At 33.5% G+C, this 21844-nt stretch overlaps 1 protein-coding gene and 1 long non-coding RNA gene across 5 annotated transcripts in view; one reads left to right on the top strand and one right to left on the bottom strand.

The window, feature by feature from the left end:
- The window catches only part of TTLL11 (tubulin tyrosine ligase like 11), a 250784-nt gene that overhangs the window by 165299 nt on the left and 63641 nt on the right, over positions 1-21844 (top strand). For 2 of the 4 annotated variants that reach the window (XM_074292977.1, XM_074292976.1), the window contains one exon: positions 3311-3409. The exons of the other annotated variants lie outside the window; for them this stretch is intronic. In XM_074292977.1, coding sequence (XP_074149078.1) covers positions 3311-3409 — 99 coding nt within the window. The remainder of the gene's footprint in view (positions 1-3310; positions 3410-21844) is intronic. 4 annotated transcript variants of the gene reach the window in all.
- LOC141557397 (uncharacterized) overlaps positions 1-21844 on the bottom strand; it is an 88124-nt gene that overhangs the window by 39214 nt on the left and 27066 nt on the right. The window lies entirely within an intron of this gene.

Below are 21844 nucleotides of genomic sequence, written 5' to 3'. Positions count from 1 at the left end.
TTTATAGGCTAACAAGAACGATGACATAATGGGGAAGTACCTGGATGGGGATGACCTAATGGGGGGAGGTACTGGAGAGGCTCCTGATATTCTAATGATGTCTAAAATGGATAAAGACTTTATCCTATCAAACATTAAGAGGGATCTGGTTATAACGTGAGGCAGAGTAACTGAATAGGACAATTAAGGAAACTGGGCCAGGATATTAAAAAGGAACTGAGGCACAACATTTATAGCATTTAAAAGTATGTAAATTGTTTTCCCATAGCTTTGTGAGATAGGTATAATAATATAAGATCCCTACTTGCAAAAAAAAGATAACTGAGGCTTGGAGATACTAAATAATCTTCTTAATGCCTAACTATTAGAACTGGGATTCAAATTCAGATATCCTAACATAAAGGCTAATGCCCTTTCATCTGTGCTACATTACTCTTATTTACAGAAATTTAGTAGAGCTTAACTTCATCTTAGTCAGCTAATAGGCATTAAGTGTCTACTATATACCTAGAATTATGCTCAGTTCTGGGGCAAAAAAAGGCAAAAGAGGCAAAAGAAAATCTTTGCCCTCATGGGCCTTACAATCTAATGGGGGAGACAACAAGCAAACAAATGTACAAACTATAAGGAGAGGTAGGAAATAATTGAGAGAAAGAACTAGAATTAAGATGAGGTTCCTAACGCCTGGCTTGCCAGGGAGCTCTGCCCACTGGAATCCTATTTCTGGTGCCCTTTTATCTCTACCTTCACCTTTTACTAACTAGACTTTAACTAACTAGACTTTAACTATACTTCCAAGCCCCATAATAAACCTCTTTTATCAATCTAGGTTTTCGGGTCTGTAAATTCTTTTACAGGGGACTCTGCGCCATCACTAGACTGCATTTAACTATCTAACCTTGTGCCGAACCAAGAGGGGTTACCCCTTACTTAACTCTCATCAGTATCATCATTGTATAGAAAAGGAAGCAGAGAACAAGAGAGGGGAAACATCATGCTCAAGATAATACAGAATAGTGAGTAGCTGAGCCAGAATTTGAAACCAAGTCTTCTAACTACAAATTCCTTGCTCTTTGTACTACATCACTTTATAGATGACCCACTGCAGATTCTCTAATCTAATTATCTAGTTGGATAAATATAACTTGGATGTATCTAGCTAATATTATTCCACATAATCATATATACATATAGTATATTATCCTATCCTATTAAGTCATAGGACTGGAGTTGTTTTCATATTATTTTCTTTAGTCTTAAAAGGTGGAACTTAAGCCAACTAGTCGTAACCTAGTTTTGAATATCTCACTTACTTCTCCATCTCTTCCCCAGTTATATGTCAGCAATCTATGGCTGGGGAAGTGGCTGGAGCAAGTCTCTAGGCCAAGCACAGGTACCTGTTGTTCACTGATCACAGTGTGTGGATGTTATCTAAGCTTTACCAATGAAATAGGCTCTAGACAAGAGGGAACTGAACAATCTAAAAAGGGAGTAGAGTTAGAACAAAATTAGAAAAATAAATCTTAGGCTGCATTAATAGAGGTATGGTATGTAAAATAGGGAAGATGAAGTCTCACTCTACCTACTCTGACCCCATTTGAACTATTCTCTTTAGTTGTAAACATAGCTTGCTAGTTTAGGAAGAATAGTGACAAACTGAAAGATGTACAAAAGAAAAGTAGTGAACATGATGAGAAGAATGAAGGAAGATTCCAAATGAGAATCAAACAAAGTATATTAGTAATGAAAATATGAGTTAGGGGAACCACTGTATCTTTTTTCATTTATTTAGAGGATTTCATGCAAAATTACTTGTTCTACTTGATCCAAGTGAGTAGAACTAGTACAAAAAGATACAAGTCATAGAACTGTTAGGTTCTTACTAAGTGCTAATGAGATAATGAAATATTGGGTTTTTACTAAGTGCTAAGTCGGTACTTGACAATTTTCTAGTTCCGGCCTTTCCTGGTAGTTTGACTTGTGAATTCCTGGGAAGAGCTTGCGTGCTTGGGAGGAGCAAGTTCATTGGTTGAAGTGTTTCTTCCCAGAAGCCCTTGCATTATCCCATGCCCATTCTCTGGGAGGATAAAGAGGGCAGCTTTAGATAGAGTCTGCTTTAGACCAGGCTTGACGCGGCTCTCTGCAGGAAGGGAAGTCACTTCTCTGGACCAGAGTTAACGGCAACTATATGGAGACAACGGTTCTCTACAGGAAGAAGAATCTGTCCGAGATATTTGAGTTGACATAGCAGATCTCCATCCAGAGAGCGATCGGCAGCTTCTGGAGACAACAGCACTTTACATAGAATGACAGATTTTGATTCATATGAATACAAAATGCCTATTGGAATTGTCCCAAATGGACGGTGGAATGGCCTGATTTTGGAGATAGTACTTTGTATAATATAGTCTTCATAATTCATGAAAGCTGAATGCTTGGATGTTAGAGAAATAATTTCTGCTAAGGTTTGAATTGGATGCTCTGAACTTTTAAGGTCTTCTCTTCAAAATTGTATGGTTCTGTGCATTTAGGAAAAGAACTAATACAGAGAGTGTTGATAGCATTATGAGAATGTCAGGCTTAGAGAATGGAGGTTTCTGTTTCCTGAGACAGATGGCTGCCAGGAAAAGGGGGATATTATACAGTGGGTTGGTAACTTTAATCAATAAGGGCAAAGCTGTGAGCTTGTGAATGTGCCCAGTTGAACCAACCAGGGTAGAGATAATCAGTAGGGTGCAGAGGGCAAGGAGAATCTAGAGGGTCTAGCATTGAGAACTCTAGAAGGACAAAACATGGGATTATACATTTATTTCAGATGAAAACTCTTATATAGGTAGGGTCTTTTACTGAATCAAAAAAAAGAACTTTTAAGATTTATGGCGGGAGAACATAGGATGATGGGCATTACCTTGCTTGCCTAGATACTTACCTAGAAGAAGGTATCATCTGGTGAGAGAGAATAATTTAGAAAAAGTTCTCCTTTCCTGCTCCTATACTGGATTTCCACACCCATAGATAAGGATTTTAGGATCATATTCTAGAACCACTTAGACTCAGATTACCAACCCAAATGTGGTGGCTAGAAATATAATGGTAATAATGATAAAAAAAAAAAAAAATGATGACAACTCAAATTCCTATATTACTTTAAAGTTTACAGAGAACTTTCTTCAGAATATCTCTATGGTGCAGGTAGCACAAGGATTATTATTAACATTTTACTGATGAGCAAATTGAGAGCAATCACGTACCTACCAAAATTATCATGTTTCTGACTTGCTCAATAGCTCATTTTACTTTTTGATTTCAGCTTTCCAGATATCTTTATGGACAGAAAATCCAGATTCCCAACCATTTTTGGCAGAATGTCTCGATCGAAGCTTCAGTTTTCAAAGTTTTCCATAGTCAGGTATTCGTCAGTTGAGTGAGCAGCTTCCATTATATGTATTGGTATTTAACTGTAGTTGGAATAGTTCAAGTTTTTATTTATAAGTGGATATAGCCCACAAGTAACATATCTCAGTCAGAATGATGGGACCTATAAAGGAACCAATGTAGTACATGGATAGGCCTAAATCTGTAATTGGGATAATATTTTAAGTAGAAATATTTTTTTGTTTTTATTTTCTTTGATATTAGAATCCTTGAGTTGGGCTACTCAAGATCATTTTGGCATAGATTTATTAAATAATATATGCTGTGCAAATTACAGGCACTACATGGGAGGCAAAGATAAATAAGATATGATCTCTGTTCTCAAGGAGTTTATAATCTATCTATGGTAGCCTTTCTTTTCATAGGAGGTCCTTGAATTTTGACTCAGCATCATTTTTGATCACCACTTGACAGCTTTTCTAAACCCATCCAACAATAGTGAAAAGCCTGATATAGTTAGAGAGCAGTCTATGGTTTAGTATTTGTGTGACCTTGGGCTAGTCACTTAGGTCATCTGGGCCTTTCTGTAAAATAAGGGGTTACATAAGCTGAGCCTAAAGACTCTTCCAGCTCTAAATCCTATAATTCTATTTATCAAGTGCCTAAAGTAAAAATAACAAGATGAATATAATAGAGTCCCTGCCATTTTGGAACTGAGGTCTATAGGGGGGAATAAAATATAGATCTACATCTATAGTTATGTTTATATAAATAGTTATATGCATATATAAATTATATAACTATAGATATAATTTAACTCTAGATAGTTAAAGAAGACATACAACTATATCTAGAGTTATATAAAATATATAACTATATCTAGAGTTTTGTTACATTGCTTGTTATAGAATGAATTATATATATTCATATAAATATATCTAGAGTTAAAAATCCATAGCTATAGATATAGAACTATATTAATATAAATCTATATGTAATCAACACAAAACAATCTATAAATGCATGTGGAGATTATAGACAAGATGAAAGTGATCTTCTCTGTTCTCTCTTCATAAAGGGGGAAGCTCACTAGTCGTGTCAGTGTACTATCTAGTACCACAATGCAAAGAATTATCTTTGCTGCCTTTGTCTAGTCACATACTCAATCAAATATTCATTAAGTGCTATTTTTTTCACTCATTCCAAAAGTATACTTTTGGACAAATGGACTATGAACCTATGGACTGCTAGTAGACTTTTTTCAAAAATATACATTAAATTTAACAAGACAGTAATAAAATTGCAATTTGTGTTCACTGCAATTTGTATTCTCTTCATTTCAGAAGAACTTGTTTTCTTCTGAGCATTTTTTAATGTTTTTATCTAATTTTTTAAGCCCATGATTTTAAGAAATAAGTTATGTCAAATAAAACTCATCAACACATTGGCCATAGGTAAAAATGTTAACACACTTTTTTGCTGTCCTCCAACAAAATTAGACTTCCTAATGTAGACCTGTGCACTGATTATAAACATTCAAAGAATTATATATACTCAGGATCTCTCTTAGCAGTAATATCACATTTATTCCCAGGTTTATCATTGTAAAAAGAAGTGATTATCTATCAAAATAAACACTAATTACTTAGGGAGATTTTAGCTCAGAACAAATTTAGCCATCTGCCAAATAACCTCTAGTAAAATTAACTTTAGTTAAGTTTATCAATTCAATAGACGTTTATAAAGCACCTATTCTGTTCAAGTGCTGTGTTCACAAAGATAAAAAGCAATCCAGTTCGTAAACATGAAGAGCTTGTAGTCTACATTTACCTGAACCTGGTCTCATCCCCAGATTTGTAGAGAATATTCCTTTCCAGTTCACACAAAATCTTTGCCCTGGAGTTAGATTCTTAAATCCAAAGTCAGTTAGAAGCTTTAAGACTTATGCCTGTTTAGTGTCAAAAATTCTTCTAGCAATTTGTCCCTAAACTTCTAGTTCACTGTATTTTTCTGGCTTAGATACAATTAATAATTCTCATACTTCAGCTTTTGGAATTAATTCAAGATGGCTCCACATAAGTCAGAGTAGTCCACATAAGTTAGAATAGTCATTATTCCCTCTGATTCTCCTTGATACCTACTCAAGTGACTAAAGAATAAATATACTAGCCATAAATAACATCTCCCCATAACTAGTTTTTTTTTTCCCTTTTTAAGTTAGCTTTTTTTTTCCAGTTAGATTACCTCTATTTCTTTATCTATTTATCTCTTTGGGAAAGATCTCACTTTCCATCCTTCCAAATCAGGCATTTGTGTTATCACCATCTAGTTGGTTCATAAGCAACCCCTATATCTGGCTTCCAACTACTTACAACAAGCTCTCTTTTATGGTTTAGTTTTGTTGTTGTTGTTTATTTCTTTTAATCATACCAGAACTCTTTTCTCAGGAGCTTAGTTTATCACAGATGTTGTCTGTTAGTTTGGAATATTAAAACTTTATTTTCTACCAGAGAAGCAAATAAAATTCCAGTAAGGTCACTAAATAAAATAATAATAATAATAAAAGAAACAATAAGGCTTCTGAACAGAGATTTTAAAGTAGTCTATAACAAGTTTTTCCTATGATCTTTTATTTCATTTTTACATGGAAATGTATTTTTAAATTATCTTTTCTGTTAAAAATACAAACTAAATTCCCTTTTATACAAATAGCTTTGGATCAGAATTAAGCAGAATGAATGGAGAAAAAAGTACTTTATATAAAGAATTAGCTAACAATTATCTTTTGGATAGAAGATAATTTAAGTTGAATTAACATACATTAATTTTTGTTAAGGTGTAGAGTTATAAAATATTCACACAAAGGAAATATGCCTATAGAAGGGAGAATATAGGTGCCTTGTTTGGTTTCTGTAGTTTGGGACACCTTGCCTGTGACATAATACCCCTTTATATCCCATCTTCTGCAAAGGCTCCAGAAAGCCCTGAGGGACCCTAAGACCTCAGAGAAAGAACATAAAAAAAGAAAAGAACATCCCTTAATCTGAGATCCCAAAGTACTCTAAGAGAAAGCCCACTTTCACTTTTTTCATTGTAAAAGATAAGAGTTCCATCTAGGAATTACCTTTGTTCCTTCTACCTCTGTGAACCTGTGATGATGAGAAAAGGAGGTGGAATGATCCCATGGTGAGTATAAGGTATCACAATGAATAAGTGGTGTTTCTGAGTATTTCAAGACATTCTATAACATAGTAAAAGAAACATTCTATAAAATAGTAAAAGAATCAGAAGACGACTTTCAGCATCTTATAAAGTGATTTTGCTTTATGGATGTGAACAGAAGTTGTGGACAAAAGGTTGAAAAGATGTGGATGGTTGTGGATCTATACTAGCAGAAAGCACCTACTTCTGTAATATCTGAATCACAAAATATTTGAACTAGGACTTTAAAGATCATCTAGTTCAACTCCTAGGGAAAAAACTGAAGACCAAAGTGATTTACTCAAGGTGACAGAGCAAATAAGTTGGCAAAGCCGTAACTTAAACCCCTTTCTTCTGACTCCTTTATCAATACCCTTTCCATTATACCATGATTCCTCACTTGCCTATAACTTCATTCTTACCAGCACCATGTTCTAACAGAACCTAGTGAATTAATCTTAAAATATCTTGGCTTGGTATTGCATAGAATAGATAAGAACATAGTAACACTTATAAAACTGTCTTTTCTTGAGTTTTTTCCTGGCATCTCTTGATACATTGAGTCTCCAAAGTGGCTCCCAATTATTAGCATTCAAGTGGTCATATGAAATGTTACTCAAATGAGATTATGTATGTAAAAAATACTTTGCAAACATTGAAGGCACTTTTTAATATATAATATATCATACATATATATAATTACATACATATATATATACATAACCATATTCATCGTTATTATTTATGTTGTACAGTTATAACGGTAATGGAAAAAATACTGGACATAGAATGATATGTTTGAGGTTCAGCATTTTATGATGAGATTGATTTTCAGGCACCAGATAATGAAATTTAGGGGTGGAAATGACACCAAATGTTGGGGTTTTGTACCAATTATGTGAAGAATTCACAATGGTCATTATTTTTTGCAGAAAGTAGGTTTATTTAGAAGAGGCTAAGGAATACAGCAGGAATGGTAAATATGAGAGAGATTTGGGAGAGCAATAGGGTTATCTAGTAAAGGAGGTCAGAAGGATCCATTAAAGGAATGTGTCATGGAATAGGAGTAGGACTACTCCATTGACTTATCAGGCTAAATCCATAGAGGGATTTAGCACCCTAAGAGAGTTAGGAGAAAAGCACCATGAGACATGGGGGGTGGTGTAGAAGGGGAAAGACATCAGGAGTCATGGGGGAGGATGAGAAGTTTTCTAGGTAAGAACTCTGTGATCAACTAACCCCAAAAGAAATTCAGCAAAAATGTCATGAACCATGAACAAATTTATAGGGAAAATTTATAAGGATTTTACATAGCTTGAATTATTGACTGGACATAGCAAGATGAAGAGCTCTTTACCCTCATCTTTGAGGGTACCCACAACATCCTTTGAGGGGCGGAGATTATATGGTTGAATTGATTCCCATCGGTGCCCTTTCCTACTTGCTTCAGGGAGTAATTTTATCAGGCTTTCTCTGCCAATTCCAGTGATCCAGTACTTCATTAATAAAAGACATGAAATATACTCCTGAACTTTCCACTTCCTAACACATAACTTTGGAAAAGTGATTTCTCTGATTTCTCTTCTCTGAGTCTTAACAAGTTAAATGACGGATTAGATGATCCCAAGGATTTCTTCTAGATCATAGTATATGTAAGATGTTTTAATGTTTTATATGGTAAGTTCTCATACAGATTTAATATTTTGTGTCTTAAAAGTCCCTTCCAATTCTAAAAGAAGATTCTTTGTTCTAGTAGAAATATCATTGTTCTGGGAATCAGAAAACCCAGGAACTAAATTATTATGGGTTATTAGACACATAACTTCCTGTAAAATCTAAAAGGTAAAATTTTTGACCTCTTATTCTCACAGATGGTCAGGATGTCATAGGAAGATACCATCTAAATGAGAAATTAGAAACTGTCAAAATAACAAATCCTAGATTGTATTCCCAACATTGGATTCATGTTCAATGAATGAGAGCAATAAAAAAAAAGGGTGATAAATTCTCATTTATAGAGGTGACATCTATTAGTCCTTAGTTTTCTCACTGAAAAAAATGGTGATATCTTTGTCCTACCACACAGGGATGTTGTGAGGATAAAATGAGCTGATATATGTAAAATGCTTTATTGTTACAAAGCATTATACAAATTTAAACTACCATTATTATTCTGTCCTTGTAATATAACACATTATAAGCTGGTCATTGTATTCACTGTTAATTGAGAAATTCATTTGCTCCACTTTACTGTAATTGCATTATATTTATCCTGGGAGTCAGAGATTTTCCTGTTAGTTTTGTGATTGCCTAACAACAGTATCATGAAACATATCCTATATCCCATCACCAGCCAATCTTAAGAAGAAATAGAACGAGGAAGGTGGTACGACCTAGTATCATAGAAAGAGCTTTAGGTCTTGGGTTAACTTTAGTATTTAATATCTGTGTTTCTTGCAAGCCACTTCCCCTCTATTTCCTCATTGGTGCAATGGGCAGAATGATTCTTTCATTATCAACTTCAAAGGGTAGGTGTAAGGAAAATACTTTTTAAATCTAAGTGAACGATTATGGTACAAATAAGCTGAAAGCAGAAGAGCTGAGTTCTTGATTGATTCTATCAGCACACTGGTATAAGAATGTTATTTTGCCAGAGAGCAAAGACAAAGCTTTGGGAATAGGGATATTCCCAGATAGGGAATCTTGGTTGAATCTGAATTTCTGTCTCACCATAACCAGTAATTTGCTTTATGAACTTAGACAAATTATGAGTCTTGGTAAAAAGTAGGACCCTATTTAGTTTTAGAACACTAAACTATTTTGCATATCAAGTTCTTTGTCAACTTTAAACATATAAATGTGAGTTGTTATCACCCTTATGGAGGACTTCCACTATTTCTGATTGTTCTCCCATTTCTGCGGGTAGTCTATAAAATACAAAAGTAAATGTAGAATAATAATATTAATAACAGTAACTAATATTTCTATAGAGTAAGTAGGTTTATAAATTATTCTCCTCAGATCTACCTTGTGAAGTACTCAGTGCATAATATCATTGATTCTCATTTCATTGTTTCAACATTACAAATGAGAAGTTAGGCTCTGAGAGAGAATGCAATTTACCCAGGACCACATAATTGCTAAGTGGATGAGCAAGAGTCACAAATGAGCTCTTCTGACTCCCAAATCCTTTGGTAACAGCTTCTCCTATCAACCCAACTTTTTGTCTCTTTTCCTATCTCATACCAAGATGTTTTGGTGTTCCTTTTGATGTATCATATATCCTTAGTTTCTTGTCTTCCTCTAAAATTGTCCCAAATCCTTCCAATTCCTCTGTGTCTATGGTCCCAGGATCATTTGTATGTGTGGGGGAAATAAAGTTTTCTAGTCAAATTTATAGCAACCTACAGGAGCTGATTAATTTGGTAGTGTGAAATTGTAGGTTATCCTCCTAGCTCATGCCCTTACAATCCATATGTATGAAGCTTTGAGCACTGATTCCCATGCAGGTTTAAGCATAACCTTGACACAGCTTAGTTTCAGGGAACAATCTCACTTCCCTGGCTTCCTAGTAAGGTAGAAAGTGTTATATTTCAGAATAGCAATGAGAGGAGATTAGACCTGAAATATATGTTGCTAGAAATTTGGAATGTCCTCTTCTACTACAAAAAATTGATCACATCTAGAAATATTCAGTTTCAATGAGCGGGTCATGGATGTGGATATGAAAATCATGCCATTATTTATAGAGTTAGCCTAAAACAACAGTTGACTTATAAACAGATGCTTTTGCAAATCTTGCATGGCAAGCTTGTCACAGTGGAAGATGGGCTGATATTTACAATTACTAGGTTTTCAAGGTAGCTAGTTCTAAAGGTTTAGATAGCTTTTGAACCAAGAATCAGCATGGCATCATGGGAGTACTGTAGTTGGAATTAGAGGAGCTGGCTTTGGAACCTGATTCTAATATTAGATTGGTTTTGTGGCAAGTCATTTTCCTTCCTTGATTGTTTCCTCACTTATAAAATGAGGATACCATTTTTCACGCCTTTTTGTTTTGAGGATCAAATAAGATAATATGTAAAAAATAGTTTGTAAACTTTTGAAAACTTTGCAAAGTTCTATACTGGCCTCAACCATTATTATTATGACCCATCTCATTTCAGATAAATCATTTCAATTTGGTGAGCTTCAGGTTCCTCTAAAATAAAATAAAGACAATTTTAAACTTCCTACTTCATCCTACTTCATGGGGCTATTACATAGAAAATGATTAATAAAGGTTACAAAAAGAATGTTAGACTAGATAACCTGTAACTTTCTTCAGACATGTTATGTTCTAAATTTTTTTCTCCCTCTCACATTCTAATGTTTTGTCATTTCTAACTCTAAATTTATTATTTTTTTTAATTTTAAGCTCACTTGTAGCCCTATATCGTAAGGCCTTTTCTAACTTAAATAGTTTGTATCCTATGTTCTTAGATTCAATGTTCTAAAATCCTTTTTATTTCTAAGTTTTTTTTTTAAATGCCTGACTGAATTGTACAATGTTATATGGAAAGAAAGGATGTGTTTTTAGTTTTTATCTTGAACAGACCTTGATGAGGAACAGTAAATGCTATCACAACTAGCAAAACCACTTTAATAAAAGCTGGAATTTCTCTATTGCTTAGTGAATATCTTCTTATTAATGACATGCCTCAGATCTACAGAGAAATTGTGAACATAGCCAGTAGCCTTCAAATCTAAATCTTCAAATTCTTGAACTTATAAGACCTTTAGACATCTTCTGGAGTCAACAGGAGAGAAATCACTCTGAAAATGTATGATGAATAAACAACCTGTACTTCTAGAAAAAAAGGCCATTGCAAACTGCCTGACTCTCTGTTTGGGGAATAGGATAATGGCAGGAGAAATTACAATTACCGTAATGAATTTTGACAACATCTCTATGTTAAGGGAATTCAGATTGCACCAAGAAAAAGTAGGACATCTTCTCTGGACATGATTGCTAATAGGCGTGCTTAATTTTTAAGAATTCATTTTTCTCCAATTTTATTAAGACTATATGGAGAGAGAAAAAAATGTCCCTTTCAAACTCTCAAATGGATATAAAAGTCATGTTTTAAGGGAAGAATTATACCTAAAAATAAGGAGAATAATGCTCATAGCAACTACCAAGATTGTATGGGGAAAGCTTAGAGGAAAATAAATCTGAAAAGACTACAAAAATATGTAAAGCCATTATTATTATTATTCTCACTATAGCAAATCAGAGCTAGAAGCGGTGTTAAAATAGACTCTTTAAACACAGACTATAGAAGTAACAAAAAAAAAAAAACAAAAACAAACAAACAAATAAACAAACAAACAAAAAAACCCACTGTCTTTAAAATCATTGGCTTATGGATCAAGTGCTGAAAAGGGACAACCTACCCCAAATTCCTCATATTACCCATGTTACATTAAAAACAATTACAAAAACAAAAACAAAAACAAAAAAAAACTAAGGCCCCCCCAAATAAAGTGACTTACCTAAGTCGTCACACAGGAATAAGTTAAATAATAAAATTTGGACCCATTTCAAGCTTTTTGACACCAGAGTCAAGGCTCTTTACACTCTGCTCTACAATCCCTAAATTCCTGAATTCCATTGTTGGTGCCAGTATTTACCTGATTCATAACCATGTCCAAGTCACTTGATTTTTTCTTCTGAACCTTTCATTTCATAATGAGGCTATCTCTCTAATACAGGATCACATAAGGAAAACAATTTGCATATCTTAAAAAGTGTTACAGAAAGCATAGAAATCTGTTTTAGTCAATAGGAAGTGCTGGTTACCAAAATTTAACAGATTACTTTACCCCTACTCCTGAGCACTAGAGTTTAGTGTATGAGTGTTCCTCAATTTGGCAGCTGATTGTTTCCTTAAAGCTCATTGGTAAATCGTGATTGTTTGAAATTTCTTGAGAATAAGAAAAAGAATTTGTATTTATATCCCCATCACCAAGCACAGTACCTGATATTTAGTAGATTTTAATAGACTGGCTGATTCCATTGAAATAATATTGTCTGTAATATAATTAAACTATAATAGTAGTAGTTGTAAACTTGAGCTGAGGTTGGGGTGAAGTAGATAAAGAAAAAGGGATAGGAAGGGGAAGAAGAGAGAATGTAAGGAAAAGATGGGTAGAGAAAAGGAAAAGAAGAAAAAAGAGGTAAGGTTAGAAAGAAAATTTTCTTCCTCCTTTCTCTTTTCTAGGATCTAAATAAAATTTTTAAATAGGTGGCAGTTGTCTTTTTTCTTTTCAATTTTTATAAGCATCAAGAAATGAGCATTTTCATATATGTAGAACAGAAAAAAGTATTGTTTATAAAATCACAAGTCTTCATTATATATAGCTTGTACATTTAAAAAGAGGACTAGTTTTCTGCTTCTCTGTCTCTTTGAACCTCTTTTTGTTCTCTTTTGTATGTGAAAAAAATATACAATGACCCTCTATTTTTTCCTTTTGTTTGACTCACCATCTCTCTAGTCTGAAAGCACAAAACAAAACAAACTTGGAACAAATAAACAGTCAAGCAAATCAGACTCATACATTGATAATGTCTGAAAATGTATATTTCATTCTGAACATCTGTCAGTCACTTAATTTATTAATCACTTATTAAGTGCTTAACACTACTACTAAGCACCAAGGTTACAAAAGAAAAATCCAAAGTCTCTCAGGGAACTTTCATTCTAGAAGCAAAGACAACATGTAAATAATTAGGGGCTGATGAGATAGAAATAGAATATGAATCTTTGTTAGGCAGTGATTATTGTGCTTCATCAGTGGTCCAGATATGACTCCAAGAGTTATTAGATTGATTAGGTTTTTTTTAATTCTTCTTTTTAGTGTTATATGGTTATTGTATAAATTGTTCTCAGATCTTCTCACTTCATTCTGCATTGGTTTATATATCTTCCCAGTTTTCTTTGAATCTATCCTTTTTTAAAAATCATTTCTCATAATACTATAATATCTCACTACATTTTTGGTAATACTTGTTTAGCCACTTTCCAAATATTTCCATTATAAATTCCATTTCCAGCTTTCCTTAGTTTCTAATTTTTTGTCAACAAAAAAAAAACTGTGCTTCTATAATTTTTAATACCTATACCTCTTTCCTTCCTTTCTTTTATGTCTTTAGGTTACAGATTTAGTATGATCAAAAAATGCACGAATTTTAGTGACTTTTTGATGTAATTACAAATTGCTTTACAGAATGATTAGACAGAACACAACTCTACCAACAGTGTATCAATGTGCCTATCATTCCAAACAATTTAATTCCACTTTTTTTTTTTTTTTTGCTGCCTAATGGGTATGAAATAGAACCTCAGAACTATTTTAATTTGCATTTCAGTTATTATAACATTTAGAACATTTTTTCATATGTCTATAGGTAGCTAGGAAATCTTTGAGAATTGCCTATTCATATCCTTTAATAATTTATTTGTTGGGAATGACTTGTTCTTATAGGGCAACTAGGTGGCACAGTGTTGGATATAGTCAGGAAGACATTTTCCTGAGTTCAAATTTAGCCTGTTCCACTGATCTACTTTTCTGTTCTTTTAACCAATGCCAAAAGATTTTGATGATTAATGCTTTTTTAAGAACTACTACTGCTAGTATGCCATTCACTTAAAAAAAATTATTTTCCTTGATCCTTGACTTTTCATTACTTCAGATGAATCTTGGGCCCAAATGGACTCATTGGCATCTGACAAAGCATATGGACCCTTTTTCAGAATAATGTTGTTAAATAACATAATTTAGGTCATTATTTTTTTACATTTTCACATAATAATAGCAATAAGCAATTAATCTCTCTAATAAATGTTTTATAATTGTATTTCTATAGTTGCTATGTATGTTTAGGTAGATAAACTCCCAAATATTTTATACATTCAGTATTTTAATTAAATTAATTAAATAATAAATAATTTAAAATAGAATTTCTCTTTTTATTGACTCCCAATGAGTTTTAATGGCAGTACACAGAAAATTTAGTGATTTGTGTGGGCTTATTTCATATCCTGCAACTTTTCTGTTTATTATTTCAACTAATTTTAGAATCTCAAGGGTTCTGTAAGTAAATAATCATATTATTTACCAAAAGCATCAGCCTTTCTTTTTTACCTATGCTTATTCCCTTAATTTATTTTTTCTCATATTATTGTTATTATTATATCAAATAAGAGTGGTGATAATAATAGGAGTCCTTGCTTTACCTTTCATCTTACTGAAAAGCCTTTTACATTTGTCCATTTCATACAATACTGGCTCTTGATCTTAGATAGCTAATATTTATCATATTAAGGAAAGGTATTTCTATGCCTTTGCTTTTTAGGAATTTTAACAGAAATGTGTGTTAATTGTTTGTCAAACAACTCTTGTTGCTATCTATATCATTAAGTGATTGGCAATGAGTTTGGTCGGCTTTTTCCTTCAATTCTACAGCCTTTTCCATCTCTTAGTGGAATATTTCCTGGATTTTGATGCTGTTCTAAACACCTTATAGTAGCATCCTTTTCTCAATCAGTCCAATGTCTAAAAGTTCTCTGCTCCTAGTTAACTTGCTTCTGTTACTCCCTTCACCACCCTTAACCTCATTGAAAACTTTCATTTTCTTTATGCAGTAGATATCAGATGTATATTAGTAGGAAAGCAAACTGATTGAAATTCCATCCCAGTGGAATTTTCTTTGCTAAACGAGGAAGTTTATTAATGTGAATAAGTTGCTAATTGGTTAAGTTTCTGAAAATGTTAGAAAGCAAAACAAAATAAAAATTTAATATCATAACACATTGTAATAAAGGAAGACATTTTGGGAGGAAATGTTCTGATATGAATGATGAGTCACAGGAGATAGGCCAGTTCTGCCTAAGAGTCTCCTTCTTGGATCAGGTCACCTAAGGAAGCAGCACAGAGTAGGGCAAAGAGGACTTGCTTTAGAATCAAAACCTGGTTTCAAATCTTACTACTTATGTGACCTTGGATAAATTATTTCACCTTTCTTTGCCTCAATGTACTCCTCTGTAAAGTTAAGAAGTGAGACTGGTGCCTAAGGGTCCCTTCATATTCTTAGATTCTCTTAGGCTACATCCTTTACTCTCAGTCTCTTCCAACTCTTATTACCAGAGATATGTCCACCAGGTGATGATTTGTTTAACTACAGCAAGGAGTGTACTGAAGCAGATAGTATTAGCAAATTATTAAATTTCCTTTGTGGGCACTTGAAACTCAGAATTCTACAAAAAAATCAGGCATGATTTATTACTTTATTGTCTAGACTTAAGAAAGTGATAGAAAAATGTTAATACCAATTAAACTTCAAAATAAATCATGAATTTTTAGAGAACTTGTTATTAAACATCTACCAGTCCATCGCAGGCTGTAGCAATCTTATAGATGAAAAGACAATAGTACAAGTAATTTCTCAGGCTGCTATACATACTCAATTTCAAAAGATAGTACAGAAAGCAAATTCCATGAGTTTGAGTGGGAGAGATGCAGGAGGTATTTCATAGAAATGGTCAAGATGGAATTGCATCTTGAAGATTAGGCTAGATTTAAGTAGGTGAAAAGGGGAAGCAGTATATAAGATAGAATGAACAGAATGATTAAAAATATGAGCAGGATATATTCATAACTCAGTAAAAATATTAGTTTGGCTAGTATAGAGAATTTATGAAGAATAGTGAAAAAGAAGGTGCAAATGGTTAGTTATGTCTAGATTGTGAAAAGGCTAGAATGTTGAGCCAAATGGGAAGACATATGAGCTAATGTAATAGTTAATATGTTTTTTGGTGTGTTAATAGAACTGGACTGCCCAAGGCCCTTTTGGAGCATCTACTTTTTGGAAGTCCTTTTATTGCAGCAGGGGACAGATGGCTGAAGCAATGGTCTATTCCAACCCCCACTCCCAATACTAAAGATTAGTATATATGACTCTTCTTTTCAAAATGAAATACCAATTTCCTCCAGCTTTTGGGAGATGACTATTTAAAGACTTTTGTTTTAGCCCATTTGCAAAGGGAACTGACTTACTGAGCAACATATAATTGGATCAACGAAAGCACTTTTAAAAGCTCTGAAATTCTGTTCAGCAATTTAAAGTTTTTAAGCAACAATGGATGAATCATTGGTTGACATGTGAAATTAACACAGGAAGGCAATTTCAAGAAAAGAAGCTAAATTCCATTCCCAAATTGGTACACATTATGCAGAAGAGAGTTAGGGCTACCATGGAAAATAAACACAGCCTGAAGGGATTTAAATGCCAGGGAATAAGAGAGAAATTATAGTCTAGAGGAAGAGCAGTTTTTACACATGCCAGAATTAGAGAGCTTTTACTTTTTTCCTACTTATTGTCTCCATTCAGTGCCCTATACTTTGGTATGGGGTATGTTTATATAAGGAAATGTTTTGTGTTGCAAACATAAGTAGGAGAACCCAATAATTAAAGGAGCCCCTTTATTAACAGAGCTATATGAGCCTGAAGCTTAAAGAAATTGGCCTTTTTGGCTATTTTTTTTGTAGTGATAAAATGGATACAGATACAATACAGTTGTAACTGTAGAGAAAAGAATATTTTATTAAAACCTGGAAATGTAAAACTCATACTGGAAATGTAAAGTCCGTAAGGGCATAGATGCAAAATCTTCCCTTTTGGGAGAAAGATCTAAAAGAAAGATAGATTCAAGAATATTCTGGATTCCCTGTGATTGCTGAGAATCTGCCTAATAGCTCAATTTATTTTGATGTATCAATTTCTACAGGTAGAAGTAATGGTAAGAAATTAACCTGTTAACACTAGAACTAGCTTCATTTTGGGAGAATTTCTTCATAAATAGAAAATAAACCCTCATATTAATAGGGTTTATTGTCATTTGTACATTTAGTTCATAATTTTCTTTTGAAGTATAATTACTCATAGTTTGCAAAGTTGAAGTTCAATAATATTCTCCCATTTTTAAGAAGCTGGGTATACTTTTACCCTTCCCCTCAAAGATAGTGTTTTTTCTGAAGACACTTATCAAAATAATTATTAGGACCTGAATTGAACAAGATGCTTACTCTGAGAGAACAGCAACTTCCCAGATATTACTCAATATGTATATGCCATCCCCAATATGTACCTCCATACCCTGCAGATGACAGCCATCTACACTTGAGGTTCTAAGAATTTTGAATGTAACAAATCTGAGCTGTCTGAACAAGTGTTCATGAGTTGAAAAAAAATAGTTGATGAGCTTAGGCATATATTCCTTGGTCAACTGGTGCATCCAAAATTTCAATATCCATCATGAAGTGAAAACATTGACAAGTAATATCCGAAAGGGGAGAGCAAGCAGCACTCAACCCTAAATAACACTGCATTGAATATACATTCTAGCCACATAGGATTTGGCAAGTCATTGAATCTCATTACACACTCAATTGGAGGCAGTCATGTTCTAGCACACCTTTCTAAAATTCCACTTAGGGGCTCAAGGTAAAGTTTACCATATAACTATCCATTTAGGGAGAATTTGCTGCTAAATGTTAGAGAATGAGCAGTGGAAACTGATCACTTCAAACTGAGGACAAAGCAACATAAATAACAAATAAGGATGATGGAATTTTAGTCCTATATTAGTTAGCTGTGTTATTTTAACCAAGTTATTTGACTTCTTTGAACCTCAGGTTTCTTTATTTGTAAAATGAAACAGTTGAAGTAAATGATCTCTAAACCTCTGAGGGCTGGAACATCTTAACATATTTGATATTTTATGTTCTTATACCAGCATCCAATATTCTAGGGCAGGACTTTTTAAACTTTTTCCACTTGTGACCTCTTTTTCTCCCAAAAATTTTTATACAACTCTAGGCATATAGATACATAAGAGTTATATAAATCAAACATATACTAATAATAATCATAATTTCTCACATTCAGTTACAGGAAGACTCCATATAGGTTTACAAGCCACAGTTCAAGAAGCTTTGTTCTAGAGCTCTAAAATTTTATTTTCTAACATTCTATTCTAAACTGCTTTCCAGTTCTAGCATTCTGTGTTCTAAGGTTCCTGCAAGCTCTGAGATTCTCTTTTTTAACATCCTTTTAACCTCTGGTTGAATAAGGGAAAGGGGTTCTCATTTCGGTACCTTAGTTTCTTCTGCAAAAAGCAGTGTAGTGTAGGTGAAGTGTAATGAAAAGAGTGCTGGCCACGGAGTCAGAAAACTTGCTAACCCTTCTACTTATTCTCAATGGGACCTTGTATAAATCCCTTCCCATATCTGAGTTTGAATATGCTCTTCTATAAAATGAGAAGAATAGGACAAGATTATTTATAAGGTTTTTCCAGTTCTAGGGGTATGTAATTCAAATGCTTTAGAAAAATTACTCTCATTAGTGAATTTTATTAGATTAATTGCAGATATTTCTCCATAGCCTGAAGGCCTGGGATTCCAGACTGGTAAATTTGGGAGCATTTGGCATAATGGGAAAAGTCATGGACTATGAATTAGGAGACCTGAGCTCCATTTTTGGCCTTAACTAGCTATGTAACAAGTCATTTACCCAAGATTATTATATACATAACAAGAAATCTAATGTAAAAGAATTTTATTCCATGTGAACAATGATGCCAGATAAAATATTCTAAGGTTCCTCTTTGCATTCTTAATGGATTAGGATACACAAAGCTCAATAAAAATATTACCCAAAGGAATAATTTGCATAATGTAAATCTTCATTGTCATTTGCTCATTTTCATATCATAAAACTAGCATTTCCATTAAAATGTTATTAAGAAATTTCCTTTCTGTATTTGTGACAATTTAGATTGAAATCTGATCCCTGATATTACCCCCTGCATTTATGACAATTTTGGCTTTTTGCTTTCTCATTTCTGTTTATGGTATCTTTTCTCTATGAATGCATATTCCTCATTTGTGTAAAAGCTTTGGATTAATTGCCTGTGAGTGATATCTGTAAAGAGTGCCTCATCTCAAGATTATTCATCAGAATTTAGAAAATACTGACACTGCCATTTCAGAAGTAAGACTGCACTGAGACATTACTAATATTTGGGGTAGTCCAGGTCTCAGTTTACATCATGGGTACTCATTGTTGAGAAGGAACCTGAGAGGTCATTTAATCCAAAACCTGTCTAGAGTATGCGTCCTCTCTACAGCTTGCTAGACAAATGGTCACCACTTGAAGATTTCTAGAAAGAAAAAACTCATTTTCTTCAGGGGCAGCCTTTTCAAATATTGAACATTCTATTAGAAAGTCTCTCTTTAAATGTGATTTACATCCAGAGAAAGAACTATAGAATCTGAATGCAGATTGAAGCATACTATTTTTACTTTGTTTTTTTCTGTTTGTTTTTTTCTTTCTCATGGTTTTCACCCTTTCTTCTGATTCTTCTTTCAAAACATTACTAATGGGAGAATAGGTTTAATATGATTGTACATGTATAATCTGTATCAGATTTCTTGCTGCCTTGGAGAAGGGGCGTTGCTAGGAAAGAAGGAAGAAAAATTTGGAATTTAAAACCGTAAAGAAATGTAACTAGGGAAAAATAATATTAAGTGAAAAAAGTTTAAAAAAAAAGTTTCTCCCTATAATAAGTCATGACAGAGATCATGTAACATGGTGGATAGAATATAGAACATAGTGGATAGAAGATAAACCTTAGAATTAGAAGATCTGAGTTTGACCTGCCTCAAGTCCCAAATGTAATAATAGAAGTCATCTATACTTTTAGTTTCCATTTCATCTTTAAAATGAGAATAACAATATGAGCACAATCCATTTTATGGAACAAAATTATGGGAATACATAGGCAAGAGTCACAAGAGGAATAAGAGGATCATGGTTTTAACTGTGTGAGGGGATATTCACATTGAAGATCAAAGATCCATTTGGGTACTACATCAGAGACTTATTAGGAGAAAAGTGTTTGACAAACCTCAAAGAGCTATGTTACAGAATTTTTTAAAGTTCAAAGAAATTTGAACAACCATCTTGTTCAATCTCTACCTGAAAAAGAATCTTTATCACATACTCAACAGATGTTTATTCAGCCTTTGTACAAAGACTTCCAATTTTGGGTTATGGACTATATGTACAAACAGTCCATTCCAATATTAGATACCTTTAATTGTTAAGGAGTTTTCCATTAAATTAGGCTTAAATTTGCGATTTTTCTATCCGTTAATCCTACTTTTGTTAAGACTAAACATATCAAGTTGTTTTTTTCTCCCAATATTCTTCTAATATTTGAACACAACTGTCATTTACCCCACTGAGTCTTTGAGTCTTCTCTTCACTAGGCTAATGACAGGAGATCCTCATAGGATATTTTCACAGGACTCAATCAACCTGATTATCCCCCTCTGGTTGCTTTCTAGTTAATCAATACCCTTCCTAAATGGTGGTATTCAGTATGAACACAACATTCTAGATGTGATCTGACCAGGACAGGACCCTTTCTTATTCCTGGAATAAGAACTTATTTGTTAATTTATTTATCGATTCCTTCCTTCCTTCCTTCCTTCCTTCCTTCCTTCCTTCCTTCCTTCCTTCCTTCCTTCCTTCCTTCCTTCCTTCCTTCCTTCCTTCCTTCCTTCCTTCCTTCCTTCCTTCCTTCCTTCCTTCCTTCCTTCCTTCCTTCCTTCCTTCCTTCCTTCCTTCCTTCCTTCCTTCCTTCCTTCCTTCCTTTCTCTCTCTTTTTCTTTTCATTCATCTCTCAATGCAGCCCATATTAGCTTTTTTAAACTAACACATCAAATTTTTGACTAATATTTAGCATCCAGTCCATGAAAAACCCAAAGATTTTTTCCAGACAAGCCTGTCTTACTATGCTTCTCTAATCCTGTATTTATATAGCTGATTTTTAAAATCCAAGTCTAAGTTTATATTTATCTTAAGAAAGTACCTATGCTCTAGTCTCTGACATCCAGTGTCTTAGCTATCCCTCCTAGCTTGATGTCTTTGATGAACATGACATCTTTGCTTTTATTTTTTTAAATAGGACTTACTAGCACAGGGCCAAATACAGATCTTTGGAGTGCTTCAGTGTAGACCTTTTGCAAGTTTGGAATTGAATATTACTGACTATTCTTAGAGCTTTGCCATTTGGCCAGTTCTAAATCCCTCTATAATTTAATATACATATAAACATCTTCTTTTAATAGAATAGTATAATAATTTAAAATATTTTGCTAT

Source organism: Sminthopsis crassicaudata, chromosome 2 (assembly GCF_048593235.1).
Source record: "Sminthopsis crassicaudata isolate SCR6 chromosome 2, ASM4859323v1, whole genome shotgun sequence".
Lineage (NCBI taxonomy): Eukaryota > Metazoa > Chordata > Mammalia > Dasyuromorphia > Dasyuridae > Sminthopsis > Sminthopsis crassicaudata.
This window is presented reverse-complemented; position numbering and strand designations above follow the sequence as displayed.